General features: G+C 43.1%; 1 protein-coding gene across 1 annotated transcript; it reads left to right on the plus strand.

Annotated features, from left to right (window-relative positions):
• The first annotated feature begins 558 nt into the window (after positions 1 to 558).
• On the plus strand, positions 559 to 18,806 carry LOC123731550 (1-phosphatidylinositol 4,5-bisphosphate phosphodiesterase delta-1). The gene is made up of 5 exons (XM_045710829.1): positions 559 to 577; positions 8,720 to 9,052; positions 13,961 to 14,189; positions 17,831 to 17,960; positions 18,173 to 18,806. Exons 1-5 carry the CDS (start codon positions 559 to 561, stop codon positions 18,440 to 18,442), a joined length of 981 nt encoding a protein of 326 aa, XP_045566785.1. The 3' UTR covers positions 18,443 to 18,806.
• The last annotated feature ends 254 nt before the right edge of the window (positions 18,807 to 19,060 follow it).

A 19,060-nucleotide genomic window follows, 5' to 3' on the forward strand; every position in this document is an offset into this window, starting at 1 on the left:
GTTGGGGTATGTACATATGCTCACTGTGGGGATGACATCATCAATGAACTTATTGATGAAGCCGGTGACTGATGTGGTGTTCTCCTCAACTCCATTGGATGAATCCCGGAACATATTCCAGTCTGTGCTAGCAAAACAGTCCTGCTTCATTTGACCACTTTTTAATTGATCTAATCGTTGGTGCTTCCTGCTCTAGTTTTTGCTTGTAAGCAGGAATCAGGAGGATAGAGTTATGGTCAGATTTGCCAATTGAAGGGCGAGGTAGAACTTTGTACACGTCTGTGTGTGGAGTAAAGGTTGTCTAGAGTTTTTTTTCCCTCTGGTTGCACATGTAACATAATGGTAGAAATTAGGTAAAATGGATTTAAGATACCCTGCATTAAAGTCCCCGGCCACTAGGAGCGCCTCTCTGAATAAGCATTTTCTTGTTTGCTAAAGGCCTTATACAGCTCATTGAGTGCCATCTTAGTGCCACCATTGGTTTGTGGTGGTAAATAGATGGCTACAAATAATGTCGATGAAAACTCTCTTGGTAAATAGTGTGGTCTACAGCGTATTATGATATACTCTACCTCAGGTGAGCAATACCTTGAGATTCATTAATATTAGATATCACGCACCAGATGTTAATAAATAAATAAATAAACACCGTCACCCTTTGTTTTACCGGAGGCAGCTGTTCTGACTTGCCGGTGGACGGAAAACCCAGCCAACTGTATATTGTCGTCATTCTATCCTTGTTGTCGTTCAGCCATAACTCGGTGAAAATATAAGAGATTACAGTTTTTAATTTCCCTTCGGTAGGACCATCGATCACCACATTCTTTTGGAGAGATTGGAAACCGAAATTGGTCTACACGGACAAGTTCTGGTCTGGTTTAGATCTTATCTGTCAGAAAGATATCAGTTTGTCAGAATGTGGATGGATTGTCCTCTGACAAATCAACTGTAAATTTCTGTGTTCCTCAATGTTCCGTTTTAGGACCACAATTGTTTTCACTATATATTTTACCTCTTGGGGATGTCATTTGAAAACATAATGTTAACTTTCACTGCTATGCGGATGACACACAGCTGTACATTTCAATGAAACATGGTGAAGCCCCAAAATTACCCTCGCTGGAAGCCTGTGTTTCAGACATAAGGAAGTGGATGGCTGCAAACGTTCTACTTTTAAACTCGGACAAAACAGAGATGCTTGTTCTAGGTCCCAAGAAACAAAGAGATCTTCTGTTGAATCTGACAATTAATCTTGATGGTTGTACAGTCATCTCAAATAAAACTGTGAAGGACCTCGGCGTTACTCTGGACCCTGATCTCTCTTTTGACGAACATATCAAGACTGTTTCAAGGACAGCTTTTTTCCATCTACGTAACATTGCAAAAATCAGAAATTTTGCTGAAAAATGTATCCATGCTTTTGTCAATTCTAGGTTAGACTACTGCAATACTCTACTTTCCGGCTACTCGGATAAAGCACTAAATAAACTTCAGTTAGTGCTAAATACGGCTGCTAGAATCCTGACTAGAACCAAAAAATGTGATCATATTACTCCAGTGCTAGCCTCCCTACACTGGCTTCCTGTTAAGGCAAGGGCTGATTTCAAGGTTTTACTGCTAACCTACAAAGCATTACATGGGCTTGCTCCTACTTATCTTTCCGATTTGGTCCTGCCGTACATACCTACACATACGCTACCGTCACAAGACGCAGGCCTCCTAATTGTCCCTAGAATTTATAAGCAAACAGCTGGAAGCAGGGCTTACACATATAGAGCTCCATTTTAATGGAATGGTCTGCCTATCCATGTGAGAGACGCAAACTTGGTCTCAACAATGAGTGTAGTCTGGCCCAGGAGTGTGAAGGTGAACGGAAAGGCACTGGAGCAACGAACCGCCCTTGCTGTCTCTGCCTGGCCGGTTCCCCTCTCTCCACTGGGATTCTCTGCCTCTAACCCTATTACAGGGGCTGAGTCATTGGCTTACTGGTGCTTTTCCATGCCGTCCCTAGGAGGGGTGCGTCACTTGAGTGGGTTGAGTCACTGACATGGTCTTCCTGTCTGGGTTGGCGCCCCCCTTGGGTTGTGCTGTGGCAGAGATCTTTTTGGGCTATACTCGGGATGGTTAGTTGGTGGATGAAGATATCCCTCGAGTGGTGTGGGGGCTGTGCTTTGGCAAAGTGGGTGGGGTTATATCCTGCCTGTTTGGCCCTGTCCGGGGGTATCATCGGATGGGGCCGCAGTGTCTCCTGACCCCTCCTGTCTCAGCCTCCAGTATTTATGCTGCAGTAGTTTATGTGTCGGGGGGCTAGGGTTAGTCTGTTATATCTGGAGTATTTTTCCTGTCTTATCCGGTGTCCTGTGTGAATTTAAGTATGCTCTCTCTAATTCTCTCTTTCTCTCTTTCTTTCTTTCTTTCTTTCTCTCGGAGGACCTGAGCCCTAGGACCATGCCTCAGGACTACCTGGCATGATGACTCCTTGCTGTCCCCAGTCCACCTGGCCTTGCTGCTGCTCCAGTTTCAACTGTTCTGCCTGCGGCTATGGAACCCTGACCTGTTCACCGGATGTGCTACCTGTCCCAGACCTGCTGTTTTTAACTCTCTAGAGACAGCAGGAGCAGTAGAGATACTCTCAATGATCGGCAATGAAAAGCCAACTGATATTTACTCCTGAGGTGCTGACCTGTTGCACCCTCGACAACTACTGGTTTTATTATTATTTGACCATGCTGGTCATTTATGAACATTTGAACATCTTGGCCATGTTCTGTTATAATCTCCACCCGGCACAGCCAGAAGAGGACTGGCCACCCCTCATAGCCTGTTTCCTCTCTAGGTTTCTTCCTAGGTTTTGGCCTTTCTAGGGAGTTTTTCCTAACCACTGTGCTTCTACACCTGCATTGCTTGCTGTTTGGGGTTTTAGGCTAGGTTTCTGTACAGCACTTTGCGATATCAGCGGATGTAAGAAGGGCTTTAAAAATACATTTGATTTGATTTAGGATAGTCTCAAACAGAGCTCATCCAGTTTATTCTCCAATGATTGCAAGTTGGCCAATCGGACGGATGGCTTACCCACTTGCCGACGAATTCTCACAAGGCACCCGGACCTGCGTCCCTTACATCGGCATCTCTTCTTTGTGACGGGGATTTGGGCCTGGTCCGGTATCAGCAGTAAATCCTTCACATCCGACTCGTTAAAGAAAAAAATCTTTGTCCAGCTCGAGGTGAGTAAACTCTGTTCTGATATCCAGAAGCTCTTTTCAGGCACATTTTATTTTATTTTTATTTAATCTTCATTTAACTAGGCAAGTCAGTTAAGAACAAATTCCTATCTACAATGACGGCCTACCAAAAGGCAAAAGGCCTCCTGCGGGGACGGGGGTTGGGATTAAAATAAAAAAGAAATAAAGTATAAATATAGGACAAAACACACATCACGACAAGAGAGACCTAAGACAACAACATAGCAAGGCAGCAACACATGACAACACAGCATGGTAGCAACACAGCATGGTAGAAACACAAAACATGATACAAACCGTATTGGGCACAGACAACAGCACAAAGTGCAAGAAGGTAGAAACAACAATACATCACACATGGTATCCACAATTGTCAGTAAGAGTGTCCATGATTGAGTCTTTGAATGAAGAGATGGAGATAAAACTGTCCAGTTTGAGTGTTTGTTGCAGCTCGTTCCAGTCTCTAGCTGCAGTGAACTGAAAAGAGGAGCGACCCAGGGATGTGTGTGCTTTGGGGACCTTTACCAGAACATGACTGGCAGAAAGGGTGTTGTATGTGGAGGATGAGGGCTGCAGTAGATCTCTCAGATAGGAGGGAGTGAGGTCTAAGAGGGTTTTATAAATAAGCATCAACCAGTGGGTCTTGCGAAATGGTATACAGAGATGACTACTTTACAGGGGAGTATAGAGTGCAGTGATGTGTCCTAAAAGGATCATTGGTGGCAAATATAATGGCCGAATGGTAAAGAACACCTAGCCGCTCGAGAGTACCCTTACCTGCCGATCTATAAATGACGTCTCCGTAATCTAGCATGGGTAGGATGGTCATCTGAATCAGGGTTAGTTTGGCAGCTGGGGTGAAAGAGGAGCGATTACGATAGAGGAAACCAAGTCTAGAATTAACTTTAGCCTGCAGCTTTGATATATGCTGAGAGAAGGACAGTGTACCGTCTAGCCATACTACCAAGTATTTGTATGAGGTGACTACCTCAAGCTCTAAACCCTTAGAGGTAGTAATCACACCTGTGGGGAGAGGGGCATTCTTCTTACCAAACCACCTAACCTTTGTTTTGGAGGTGTTCAGAACAAGGTTAAGGGTAGAGAAAGCTTGGTGGACACTAAGAAAGCTTTGTTGTAGAGCATTTAACACAAATTCCGGGGATGGGCCCCGGAAGTATAAGACTGTTTCATCTGCATATAAATGGATGAGAGAGCTTCCTACTGCCAGAGCTATGTTGTTGATGTAAATTGAAAAGAGCGTGGGGCCTAGGATCGAGCATTGGGGTACTCCCTTGGTGACAGGCTGTGGCTGAGACAGCAGATTTTCTGACTTTATACACTGCAATCTTTGAGAGAGGTAGTTAGCAAACCAGGCCAAAGACCCCTCAGAGACACCAATACTCCTTAGCCGAACCCATGGAATGGTCTACTGTATCAAAAGCTTTGGCCAAGTCAATAAAAATAGAAGCACAATATTTCTTAAAATCAAGGTTGAATGGTGACATCATTGAGGACCTTTAAGGTTGCAGTGACACATCCATAACCTGAGCGGAAACCAGATTGCATACCAGAGAGAACACTATAGACATCAACAAAGGCAGTCAGTAGATTATTGACAAGTTTTTCCAACGCTTTTGATGAACAGGGCAAAATAGAAATCGGCCTATACCAGTTAGGATCAGCTTGATCCCTTTAAATAAAGGATGAACCTTGGCTGCCTTCCAAGCAATGGGAACCTCCCCAGAAAGGAGAGACCGGTTAAAAAGGTTGGAGATAGGTTTGGTGATGATAGGGGCAGCAACTTTAAAGAAGAAAGGGTCTAAACCATCTGACCCAGATGTTTTTTTTTGAGTTTAAGGAGCTCCTTGAGCACCTCTGACTCAGTGACTGCCTGCAGGGAGAAACTTTGTAGCGGGGCAGGGGCAAAAGAGGGAGAAGCATCGGGGATAGTCGCATTAGAAGGGGTGGGAGATGATGAAATGTTGGACAGGCAAGGAGGAGTGGCTGAGTCAAATATGAATCCTTACTTAATGAAGTTGTGATTAAAGAGCTCAGCCATGTGCTTCTTGTCAGTAACAACCACATTATCAACATTAAGGGACATGGCCAGCTGTGACGAGGAGGGTTTATTCTCCAGGTCTTTAACCGTTTTCCAGAACTTCTTGGGGTTAGACCCACAGAGAGAGAACTGCTCCTTAAAGTAACTAACTTTGGCCTTCCGGATAGCCTGAGTACACATATTTCTCATTTGCCTGAACGAGAGCCAAATGCAATTCTTGATGAAGAGTAACTTTTTAATTTTAGTTTTCTTTATGGGGGGCACGTTTGTTAACAATACCACTGAAAATATTAAAAAGAAGGTCCAAGTGTCTTCGACAGAGGGAATCAAGCTGATTCTATACCATTTTACCCTATCCCATGTGGACAAGATGAATACCTACGTAAAAATGCTGCTCCTTGACTACAGCTCAGCCTTCAACACCATAGTACCCTCCAAGCTCATCATTAAGCTCGAGGCAATGGGTCTGAACCCCTTATTATATTTTAAAAATATATAAATTAAAAAATAAATGAATTCAGTACCCTCCAAACTCGTCATCAAGCTGGAGGCCCTGTGCAACTGGGTCCTGGACTTTCTGACGGGCAGCCCCCAGGTGGTGAATGTAGGAAACAACACCTCCACTTTGCTGATCCTCAACACAGGTGCCCCACAAGGTTGCGTGATCAGCCCCCTCCTGTACTCCCTGTTCACCCATGACTAGAGTGGCCTCAATTATCATCTAACTCAATCATCAAGTTTGCATACGACACAACATTAGTAGGCCTGATTACTAACAATGATGAGACAGCCTACAGGGAGGAGGTGAGGGCCCTGGCGGAGTGCTGCCAGGAAAATAACCTCTCCCTCAATGTCAACAAAACGAAGGAGCTGATCGTGGACTTCAGTTCCTTCAGACTTCAGTTTCTTCAGACTTCAGTTCCTTCAGACTTCAGTTCCTTGGCCTACACATCACCGACAATCTGAAATGGTCCACCCACACAGACTGTGTGGTGATGAAGGCGCAACAGCGCCTCTTCAACCTCAGGAGGCTGAACAAATTCGGCTTGGCCGCTAAGACCCTCACAAACTTTCACAGATTCAGAATTGAGAGCATCCTGTCGGGCTGTATCACTGCCTGGTACGGCAGCTGCACCATCTGCAACCACAGGGCTCTCCAGAGGGTGGTGCGGTCTGCCCAACGCATCGCCGGGGGCAAACTACCTGCCCTCCAATACACATACAGAACCCAATGTCACAGGAAGACCAAAAAGATCATCAAGGACAACAACCACCCAAGCCATGGCCTATTCACCCCGCTAACATCCAGAAGGCGAGGTCAGTACAGGTGCATCACAGTTGGGGCTGAAAAACAGCTTCTATCTCAAGGCCATCAGACTGTTCAATAGCCATCACTAGCCGGCTACCACCCAGTTACTCAACCCTGCACCTTAGAGGCTGCTGTCCTATATACATAAACATGGAATCACTAGTCATTTTAATAATGGAACATTAGTCACTTTAATAATGTTTACATACTGCTTTACTCATCTCATATGTATATACTGTATTATATTATACTGTATTTTAGTCAATGCCACTCCAACATTGCTCGTCCTAATATTTATATATTTCTTAATTCCATAATTTTACTTTTAGATGTGTGTATTGTAGTGAATTGTTAGATATTACTGCACTGTTGGAGCTAGGAACACAAGCATTTCGCTACACCCGCAATAACATCTGCTAAATATGTGTTGGTGACCAATAAAATTTGATTTGATTTGATTCAATTCCTGTGCTGTTTGTAACTACCCTGGTAGGTTGACTGATAACCTGAATCCGGTTGCAGGCACTGGTTACAGCTTGGAGCTTTTTCTTGAGAGGGCAGCTTAATGAATGCCAGTCAATATTGAAATCACGCAGAAAATATACTTCTCTGTTGATATCACATACATTATCAAGCATTTCACACATATTATCCAGATACTGACTGTTAGCACTTGGTGGTCTATAGCAGCTTCCCACACAAATGGGCTTTAGTTGAGGCAGATTAACCTGTAGCCATATTACTTCAACAGTATTTAACATGAGATCCTCTCTAATCTTTACAGGAATGTGGTTCTGAATATAAACAGCAACACCTCCACCATTGGCATTTCTGTATTTTCTGTAGATGTTATAACCATGTATTGCTACCACTGTATCATCAAAGGTATTATCTAAGAGAGTGGTTCCTTTCACCACAGTACACAGATGCAGCACGACGCAGCACGACTACAACATTCTTGTCCTTATTAATGACTCATTCAGATTTTTTTTCCTTTCCACTCATTTAATTTCCCTATTTTATTTACTCTGTATAGAAGCTAAATGCCAACATTTGTTTAATGTTGATGACTGACTGAGCCCGAACAGATGGCTGTCTGAAGAAACCCTACATTCTAGATGTTTTGAAATGGAAACCCTGCATTCTAGATGTTTTGAAATGGAAACCCTGCATCCTAGATGTTATGAAATGGAAACCCTGCATTCTAGATGTTATGAAATGGAAACCCTGCATTCTAGATGTTTTGAAATGGAAACCATGCATTCTAGATGTTTTGAAATGGAAACACTGCATTCTAGATGTTTTGAAATGAAATGGAAACCCTGCATTCTAGATGTTATGAAATGGAAACCCTGCATTCTAGATGTTATGAAATGGAAACCCTGCATTCTAGATGTTTTAAAATGGAAACCCTGCATTCTAGATGTTTTGAAATTGTACATCCATGTCTAAAAAAAGACCCACTAGAAAAGAGAGGTGACTGACTGGTACTGACTGGTGATAGGTTGTTCCTGCCAGAAACAGCACCTGGTTCTAGATGCCTTGTTGTGCAGAGGCTCTTCTCTTTCTTTTGGTACATTAACTAACATGTCATCCATAAAACCTACAGTCACACTGGAGAGAACTGCTTTTAGTTGACTAACATCCATTTCCCCCTCAGAGAAAAGTAATACCTCCTGATCTAAACAACATCAATCTGCCATGGCGAACAAAAGATGTATTTGAACCAAACAAGAACACGATGTTACTGAATATCGATATTTATAATTCAAAGCCTGTGGCATGCCACTTTGGCGTAATAAAGCATTACTGGAAGTGAAAGGCAGAGCAACAATTCAAATTCAATATGCCACTTATGTCATGTTCAGCTGAGCTGAGACACGGCGGGTGGCAGTGAAGAGGAGACAGGGCTGTTAAAGCAGAGGAGACGGGGCTGTTACAGAACAGGATATGAGCTGAGACACAGCGGGTGGCAGGGGAAGAGGAAACAGGGCTGTTACAGAACAGGATATGAGCTGAGACACGGCGAGTGCTAGGGGAAGAGGAAAGCAGATGAAGCAGGGAGAGAGTTCAACACTCCAGATGAAGCAGGGGGCGTCAACACTCCAGATGAAGCAGGGGGCGTCAACACTCCAGATGAAGCAGGGAAAGAGTTCAACACTCCAGATGAAGCAGGGAAAGAGTTCAACACTCCAGATGAAGCAGGGGGCGTCAACACTCCAGATGAAACAGGGCGAGGCGTCAACACTCCAGATGAAGCAGGGCACGCTTTAACACTCCAGATGAAGCAGGGTGAGGCTTCAACACTCCAGATGAAGCGGGGAGAGAGTTCAACACACCAGATGAAGCAGGGAGAGGCGTCAACACTCCAGATGAAGCAGGGCGAAGCGTCAACACTCCAGATGAAGCAGGGTGAGGCTTCAAAACTCCAGATGAAGCAGGGTAGGAGTTCAACACTCCAGATGAAGCAGGGGAGGCGTCAACACTCCAGATGAAGCAGGGTGAGGCTTCAAAACTCCAGATGAAGCAGGGTAGGAGTTCAACACTCCAGATGAAGCGGGGAGAGAGTTCAACACTCCAACTGAAGCAGGGCTAGAATTCAACACTCCAGATGAAGCAGGGAAAGAGTTAAACACTCCAGATGAAGCAGGGAGAGGCTTCAACACTACAGATGAAACAGGGAGAGAGTTCAACACTCCAGAAGCAGGGGGTGAGTTCAACACTACCTCTGCACATTTACAATCAACATTTACATGATACCTTGTTTCACTGTAGAAACAGCATTTGCATGGGGAAAGAGTTTTGATTTCAACAGTCAATCATGTCTCTGAGGCTCCAGTATATTAACATCAACAGACTCTTGAGCCTGTTGGACGAATTGTAAAAGATTTACTTGATTAATTGTATAAGTTAAAGTAGAATCAAATTGAGATGATCGTACTTTGATGCGAAAAGTGCAAATCAATCCCAGAACAACAGCAAAAGACCTTGTGAAGATGCTGGAGGAAACAGGTACAAAAATATCTATATCCACAGTAAAACGAGTCCTATATCGACATAACCTCAGCAAGGAAGAAGCCACTGCTCCAAAATCGCCATAAAAAAGCCAGACTACAGTTTGCAACTGCACATCGGGACAAAGATCGTACTGTTTGGGGAAATGTCCTCTGGTCTGATAGAAAAATAGAACTGTTTGGCCATAATGACCATCGCTATGTTTAGAGGAAAGAGTGTGTATAGACAGTAGTTATTAGGATGGTGTGTATAGACAGTAGTTATATAGGATGGTGTGTATAGACAGTATAGACAGTAGTTATATAGGATGGTGTGTATAGACAGTAGTTATATAGGATGGTGTGTATAGACAGTATAGACAGTAGTTATATAGGATGGTGTGTATAGACAGTAGTTATATAGGATGGTGTGTATAGACAGTAGTTATATAGGATGGTGTGTATAGACAGTATAGACAGTAGTTATATAGGATGGTGTGTATAGACAGTATAGACAGTAGTTATATAGGATGGTGTGTATAGACAGTAGTTATATAGGATGGTGTATATAGACAGTATAGACAGTAGTTATATAGGATGGTGTGTATAGACAGTATGGACAGTAGTTATATAGGATGGTGTGTATAGACAGTAGTTATATAGGATGGTGTGTATAGACAGTAGTTATATAGGATGGTGTGTATAGACAGTAGTTATACAGGATGGTGTGTATAGACAGTATAGACAGTATTTATATAGGATGGTGTGTATAGACAGTAGTTATATAGGATCGTGTGTATAGACAGTAGTTATATAGGATGGTGTGTATAGACAGTATAGACAGTAGTTATATAGGATGGTGTGTATTGGCAGTAGTTATATCGGATGGTGTGTATAGACAGTAGTTATATATAGGATGGTGTGTATAGACAGTAGTTATATAGGATGGTGTGTATAGACAGTATGGACAGAATATGAATAGAAAAGGTGTGTATAGCAGTAGTTATATATGATTGTTATCACCATAATGAGGGGCCTCACTATTTGTTGGAGAGGGGGGAGAGAGGGAGAGAGGTATTTGGTATTTGGTATTTTATTAGGATCCCCATTAGCTGTTGCAAAAGTAGCAGCTACTCTTCCTGGGGTGCACACAGAACACAAAACATGAAACATAATACAGAATGACATAATACAGAAGGAACATCAGTAGACAAGAACAGAACTACATTAAAAAATAAATATAAAGGCACACATAGCCTACATTTCAATACATACACAAACTATCCAATAGGGGAGAGGGATTGTGCCATGAGGTGTTGCTTTATCTGTTTTTTAAACCAGGTTTGCTGTTTATCTGAGCAACATGAGATGGAACAGAGGTCCCTGCAGTAATGGCTCTATATAATACTGTACGCTTTCTTGAATTTGTTCTGGATTTAGGGACTGTGAAAATACCCCTGGTGGCATGTCTGATGGGGTAAGTGTGTGTGTCAGAGCTGTGTGTAAGTTGACTATACAAACAATTTGGGATTTTTAACACATTAATGTTTCTTATAAAAAGAAGAAGTGATGCAGTCAGTCTCTCCTCGACTCTTAGCCAAGAGAGACTGGCATACATAGTATTAATATCAGCCCTCTGATTACAATGAAGAGCAAGACATGCCGCTCTGTTCTGGACCAGCTGCAGCTTAACTAGGTCTTTCCTTGCAGCACTGGACCTCACAACTAGACAATAATCAAGATTAGACAAAACCAGAGCCTGCAGAACTTGTTTTTTGGAGTGTGGTGTCAAAAAAGCAGAGCATCTCTTTATTACAGCCAGACTTCTCCCCATCTTTACAATCATTGATTCTATAGGTTTTGACAGATTAAGGTCTAAGGTAACGCCAAGTAATTTAGTCTCCTCAACTTGTTCAACAGCCACACCATTCATTACCAGATTCAGCTGAGGTCTAGAACTTAGGTAATGATTTGTACCAAATACAATGCTCTTAGTTTTAGAGATGTTCAGGACCAGTTTATTACTGGCCACCCATTCCAAAACAGACTGCAACTCTCTGTTAAAGGTTTCAGTGACTTCATTAGCTGTGGTTGCTGACGCGTAGATGGGTGAATCATCAGCATACATGGACACACATGCTTTGTTTAATGCCAGTGGCAGGTCATTGGTAAAAATGGAAAAGAGTAGAGGGCCTAGAGAGCTGCCCTGTAGTACACCACACTTTACATGTTTGACATTAGAGAAGCTTCCATTATAGAAAACCCTTTGAGTTCTATTAGATAGATAGCTCTGACTCCACAATATGGCAGAGGTTGAAAAGCCATAACACATATGTTTTCTCAACAACAGGTTATGGTCAATAATATCAAAGGCTGCACTGAAATCTAACAGTACAGCTCCCACAATCTGCTTATTATCAATGTCTTTCAACCAATCATCAGTAATTTATGTCAGTGCTGTACATGTTGAGTGCCCTTCTCTATAAGCATGCTGAAAGTCTGTTGTTAATTTGTTTACAGAGAAAGAGCATTGTATTTGGTCAAAACACAATTTTTTTCCAACCGTTTGCTAAGAGCTGGCAACAAGCTGATAGGTCGGCTGTTAAAACCAGTAAAGGCTGCTTTACCACTCTTGGGTAGCGGAATAACTTTGGCTTCCCTCCAGGCCTGAGGACAAAGACTTTCCTCTCGTCTCAGATTAAAGATATGACAGATAGGAGTGGCTATAGAGTCAGATACCATCCTCAGTAACTTTCCATCTAAAGTTGTCAATGCCAGAAGGTTTGCCATTATTGATCGATAACAATAATTGTTCCACCTCTCCCACAATAACTTTACAAAATTCAAACTTGCAATGCTTTTCTTTCATATATATATATATATATATATATATATATATTTTTATGCATGAATATGATGGCTCACTGTTCGTTGTTGGCATTTCCTGCCTAAGTTTGCCCACTTTGCCAATGAAATAATCATAAAAATAATTGCCAACATCAAATGGTTTTGTGTTGAATAAGCCATCTGATTTCGATGAAAGGTGGAGTTGAATGTCTTTCTGCCCATAATTTCATTTAAAGTACTCCAAAGTTTTCTTTCCATCATTCTTTATATCATTGATCTTGTCTTCACAATACAGTTTCTTCTTCTTTTTGTTGAGTTTAGTCACATAATTTCTCAATTTGCAGTTAGTCAGCCAGTTAGATGTACAGCCCGACTTATTAGCCACTCCTTTTGCCCCCATCTCTTTCAACCATACAGATGTTCAAGTCCCGATCAATCCATGGAGCCTTAACAGTTCTAACAGTTCTTAACAGGTTCATGTTTATCAATAATTGTAAAAAGCAATTTCATAAAATCATCAAGTGCAGTGTCTGGATGCTCCTCGTTAATCACGTCCTGACCAGTGAAAAGGGTAATTTGCCATAGTAGAATGGTCAGGGTGTGGCGGGGGGGTGTTTTGTGTGTTTTTTTTTTTTTTTGTTTCTAGGGGAATTTGTTCTAGTATTCTATTTCTATGTTTCATTTTCCATGTTTGGCCGAGTATGGTTTCCAATCAGAGGCAGGTGTCTTTCGTTGTCTCTGATTGGAAGCCATACTTAGGCAGCCTGTTTTCCTTTGGGTTTTTGGTGGCTGGTTACTTTCCATTTAGTTGTTGTACCTGACGGAACTGTTGAGTGTTTGTTATTTTGTTGTTTGAAGTCATTAAAATCCAGAGATGAGCACTATACACGCTGCACCTTGGTCTAATCCTTTTGACGCCTGTGACACTCATTAATCACATCAGACAAACATATAATTTTTACATCGTCCACATAAGAGTCACAGCGAAATTTTTGTATGATCTCTTATACACTATTTTGGGTCCAGCTTGTGGAACTTTGGCTTTCCTGGATATAACCACTATATTGTGATCATTGCATCCAATGGGTACGGATACAGCTTTAAAACAAAGTTCTACAGTATTAGTAAAAATGTGATCGATACATGTGGATGATCTTGTTCCTGTAGTGTTTGTAAACACTCTGGTAGGTTGATTAATACTCTGAACCAGATTACAGGCACTGGTTACAGTAAAAAGCTTCCTGTTGAGAGGACAGCTTGATGAAAACCAGTCAATATTCAGGTCCCCAAGAAAGTAGACCTCTCTGTTTACATCACATACACTATCAAGCATTTCACACATATTATTTAGATACTGACTGACTGTGTAACTGACTGACCAGTAGACACCAGGGACTAAATCTGACTGATTTAGTCTCAGCTGCCATGAAACCAAGCATGCAGTGAGACTTCAGGACCAGGATTTCATAAACAATTCTAACCTCACTCCCCCTCTTGTCTCCCCTTTCAGTTTCCATTGATGACGTCGACTCTGTGCGTAAGGGCCGCCAGTCGGAGGGTCTTCAGAAGCACACAGAGGCCCACGTGGAGGACCTCTGTTTCTCCATCATCTTTAAGGGCCGCAGGAGGAACCTGGACCTGGTGGCGACCTCGGCGGAGGAGGCTAGGCAGTGGGTCAATGGTCTGGAGAAGATCCTCTCTAACGTGAAGAAACTCAACCGCCAGCAGACGAGCGAGCAGTATCCACTTTCGTTAATCTGCTTCCTTTGCAATTCACAACTAAAACATTGTTTAGTTACTTGGGGTTACAAATCAGAAAATAGTTATCCAGCCTATTCAGTATACTGGATTCCCATCTATAATGTTTATAGGTCAACATTTAAGCTCCGAGCAACTGGTTGCTAGCAATTTATGCTATTCTTCAATAACACAAACTCCAAAGAAAATCAGGGGGAGAAAAATAGGTTTATTTGAGAAGGACAAATCAAAGGGGGTGACACTCTAGACCCAAACTGTTATAGACCCATATCCATCCTGCCCTGCCTTTCTAAAGTCTTCCAAAGCCAAGTTAATAAACAGATCGCTGACCATTTCGGGTCCCACCTTGCCTTCTCCGCTGTGCAATCCGGTTTCCGAGCTGGTCAAGGGTGCACCTCAGCCACGCTCAAGATACTAAACGATATCATAACCGCCATCGATAAGAGACATTACTGTGCAGCCGTCTTCATCAACCTGGCCAAGGCATTCGACTCTGTCAATCACCATATTCTTATCGGCAGACTCAATAGCCTTGGTTTCTCAAATGACTGCCTCGCCTGGTTCACCAACTACTTCGCAGACAGAGTTCAGTGTGTCAAATCAGAGGGCCTGTTGTCCGGACCTCTGGCAGTTTCTATGGGTGTGCCACAGGGTTCAATTCTCAGGCCGACTCTTTTCTAAGTATCTATCAACGATGTCGCTCTTGCTGTGGGTGATTCCCTGATCCACCTCTACGCAGACGGCACCATTCTGTATACATCTGGCCCTTCCTTGGACACTGTGTTAAAACCTCTTTGGGGTAGGTGGGATGCTAGCGTCCCACCTGGCCAACATCCAGTGCAATTGCAGAGCGCGAAATTCAAAATTCAAAATTCGTAATATTAAACATTCTTGAAAATACAAGTGTTATACATCAGTTAAAAGCTTAACTTCTTGTTAATCCAGCCGCTTTGTCAGATTTCAAAAAGGTTTTACGGCAAAAGCATACCATGCGATTATCTAATGACAGCGCCCCGCATACAAAAGCATTATAAACATTTTCCAAACAAGCAGAGGCGTCATGAAAGTCAGAAATAGCGATAAAATAAATCACCTACCTTTGAAGATCTTCCTCTGTTTGCAATCCAAAGGGTCCCAGCTACATCACAAATGGTCATTTTGTTCGATAAAGTCCTTCTTTATATCCCAAAAAAGTCAGTTTAGTTGGCACGCTTGATTCAGTAATCCACCCAAAAGATACCAATAAACTTTGTCCAAACAAGTCAAACAACATTTCTAATCAATCCTCAGGTAACCTAATATGTAAATAATTGATAAAATTTAAGACGGAGAATAATATGTTCATTACCGGAGATAAATAACGAAGTGTGCGCCCTCACTGATGCGCGCCACAATACTACAGCCAAAATGGGAGCCACCTAGAAAAACTACAAATTCCAGCTAATTTTTCAAAAAACAAGCATGAAACTCTTTCTAAAGACTGTTGACATCTACTGGAAGCCCTAGGAACTGCAATCTGGGAGGTATTCCTTTGATATTCCCATAGACAGCCATTATAATGAGTGGTGAGCTCAACAACAAAAAAATTCCCGGATGGATTCTCCTCGGGTTTTCGCCTGCTATATCAGTTCTGTTATACTCACAGACATTATTTTAACAGTTTCGGAAACTTTAGAGTGTTTTCTATCCAATACTACCAATTATATGCATATCCTAGCTTCCGGGGCTGAGTAACAGGCAGTTTACTTTGGGCACCTCAGTCATCCAAACTTCCGAAGAAGTTTTAACTACCCTCCAAACAAGCTTCAATGCAGGGCCTCCCGGGTGGCGCAGTAGTCTAAGGCACTGCATTGCAGTGCTAGCTGTGCCACCAGAGGTTCTGGGTTCGCGCCCAGGGTCTGTCGCAGCTGGCTGTGACCGGGAGGCCCATGGGGCGACGCACAATTGGCCCAGTGTCATCCAGGTTAGGGAGGGTTTGGCCGGCAGGCAGGCTGGGTGCAGTGCACGCTGACCAGGTGTACGGTGTTTCCTCTGACACATTGGTGCAGCTGGCTTCAGTGTTGGATGTGTATTGTATCAAGAAGCAGTGCGGTTGGGTTGTGTTTTGGAGGATTCATGGCTCTCGACCTTCGCCTCTCTCGAGTCCGAGTCTGTCTGCAGCGACAAGATACCACGGAAAAAGGGGTAAGAAACCTCCAAACGAGCTACAATGCTATACAACACTCCTTCCGTGGCCTCCAACTGATCTTAAACGCTAGTAAAACCAAATGCATGACTAGCATCACTACCCTGGACGGTTCTGACCTAGAATATGTGGACAACTATAAATACCTGGGTGTCTGGTTAGACTGTAAACTCTCCATCCAGACTCACATTAAACATCTCCAGTCCAAAATCGGATCTGGAGTCGGCTTTCTATTTCGCAACGGGGCCTCCTTCACTCACGCCGCCAAACATACCCTGGCGATGTCATCTGCAAAATAGCTTCCAATACTCTGCTCAGCGGGCTGGATGCGGTCTATCACAGTGCCATTGTCCATTTGGAAGACCCATTTGCGACCAAGCTTTAACATCCTGACTGATGTCTTGAGATGTTGCTTCAATATATCCACATAATCCCGATAACAACACCCACCCATAGCACGCGCTCCAGCAGGTATATCTCACTGGTCATCCCCAAAGCCAACACCTACTTTGGCTGCCTTTCCTTCCAGTTCTCTGCTGCCAATGACTGGAACGAATTGTAAAAATCGCTGAAGCTGGACACTTATATTTCCCTCACTAACTTTAAACATCAGCTATCTGAGCAGCTAACCGATCGCTGCAGCTGTACATAGGCCATCTGTAAATAGCCCATCCAATCTACCTACCTCATCCCCATATTGTTTTTATTTACTTTTCTGCTCTTTTGCACACCAGTATCTCTACTTGCACATCATCACCTGCTTATCTATCACTCCGGTGTTAATCTGCTAAATTGTAATTACTTTGCTACTATGGCCTATTTGTTGCCTTACCACCTCACGCCATTTACACACACTGTATATAGACTTTCTTTTTTTCTATTGTATTATTGACTGTATGCTTGTTTATTACCTGTGTAACTCTGTGTTGTTGTTTGTGTCAAACTGCTTTGCTTTATCTTGGCCAGGTCGCAGTTGTAAATGAGAACTTGTTCTCAACTGGCCTACCTGGTTAAATAAAGGTGAAATAAAAAAAAAATTATAAAATGTTATGCTGGGAGGTAGATGTTCAGTCCCCTGTCCTCAGCTTTTCTCCACCGAACAATCGAACAGGATGCCATTTATAACCCCCCACCCTAACCTGGGATTGACCAATCAGAAGTCCTTGCAGTACAACTTGGCTAATGGCCAAATAACAAGTATCCTGCCCCCGACTCAATGTACAGACCAATTACAACGTGACACACGTCGCTCTGAGTTCAGCAGTGTCATTCCACAGATTCTAACAGTTGTTGAACTGAAACCCAACTCATATTTACAATTCGCTATTAACCGTTAGTACTCTCGTTTTTAGTCCTCTCATCCTCTGCGTTGTGTATTTATCTTTGACACATTCCTACATGGTGAATGATTGATCCTTAAATCTGGGCGTATTAAAGCTGGATCTTCAACTGTATGAGGAAAGCAGACAAGAACAAGGACAACAAGATGACTCTGAAGGAGCTGAAACACTTCCTCCGTCAGATCAACATCGAGGTGGACGACATGTACGCTGAAGTGCTGTTTGCAGTGAGTGGACAGCTACAGTTGGTCAATGACTTACAAGGATGGTGTTATAGACTCTGTACAGGCAGCTCCTAATGCAGTTCTGCCGTGTTCCTGTATGTATATGGGTTTCATTTAAGGTTATGCTATGTCTCAAAGCATTTTACTTTGTCTGAGGAGGAACTCAATGTACTATATCTCTTTAGTACTGTTTTGTTAATGATCTTGTCCTACAGAAATGTGACAAGTCTAACTCGGGCTCCCTGGAAGGTCCTGAGATCAAACACTTCTATGACCTGCTGGTATATCGCGAGGAGATCGATGTGATCTATGGGAAGTACGCCACTACGGGGGAGCAGATGAGTGTCAAAGACCTGCTCAACTTCCTGCTGAACGAGCAGCGTGAGGTGGCCACCATGGAGGACGCTGTAAGACTCATAGAGAGATACGAGCTGGACGATTCAGGTGAGAGATGCTCTAGTACTGACTCAATACGAGCTGGATGACTCAGGTGAGGAGAGATGCTGTGGTACTGACTCAATACGAGCTGGATGACTCAGGTGAGGAGAGATGCTGTGGTACTGACTCAATACGAGCTGGATGACTCAGGTGAGGAGAGATGCTGTGGTACTGACTCAATACGAGCTGGATGACTCAGGTGAGGAGAGATGCTGTGGTACTGACTCAATACGAGCTGGATGACTCAGGTGAGGAGAGATGCTGTGGTACTGACTCAATACGAGCTGGATGACTCAGGTGAGGAGAGATGCTGTGGTACTGACTCAATACGAGCTGGATGACTCAGGTGAGGAGAGATGCTGTGGTACTGACTCAATACGAGCTGGATGACTCAGGTGAGGAGAGTCGCTCAGACACACATTCATGAACTCACTATATAAGGGAGCATGTACACTGAGTGTAGAAAACATTAAAAACACCTGTTCTTTCCATGACAGACTGACCAGGTGAATCCAGGTGAAAGCTATGACCCCTTATTGATGTCCACTTGTTAAATCCACTTCAATCAGTGTAGATGAAGGGGAGGAGACGGGTTAAAGAAGGATTTTTACGCCTTGAGACAACTGAGACATGGATTGCGTGTTCCAGTCAGTGGGTGAATGGGA

The sequence above is a fragment of the Salmo salar genome, chromosome ssa29 (genome assembly GCF_905237065.1).
Source record: "Salmo salar chromosome ssa29, Ssal_v3.1, whole genome shotgun sequence".
Taxonomy (NCBI): domain Eukaryota; kingdom Metazoa; phylum Chordata; class Actinopteri; order Salmoniformes; family Salmonidae; genus Salmo; species Salmo salar.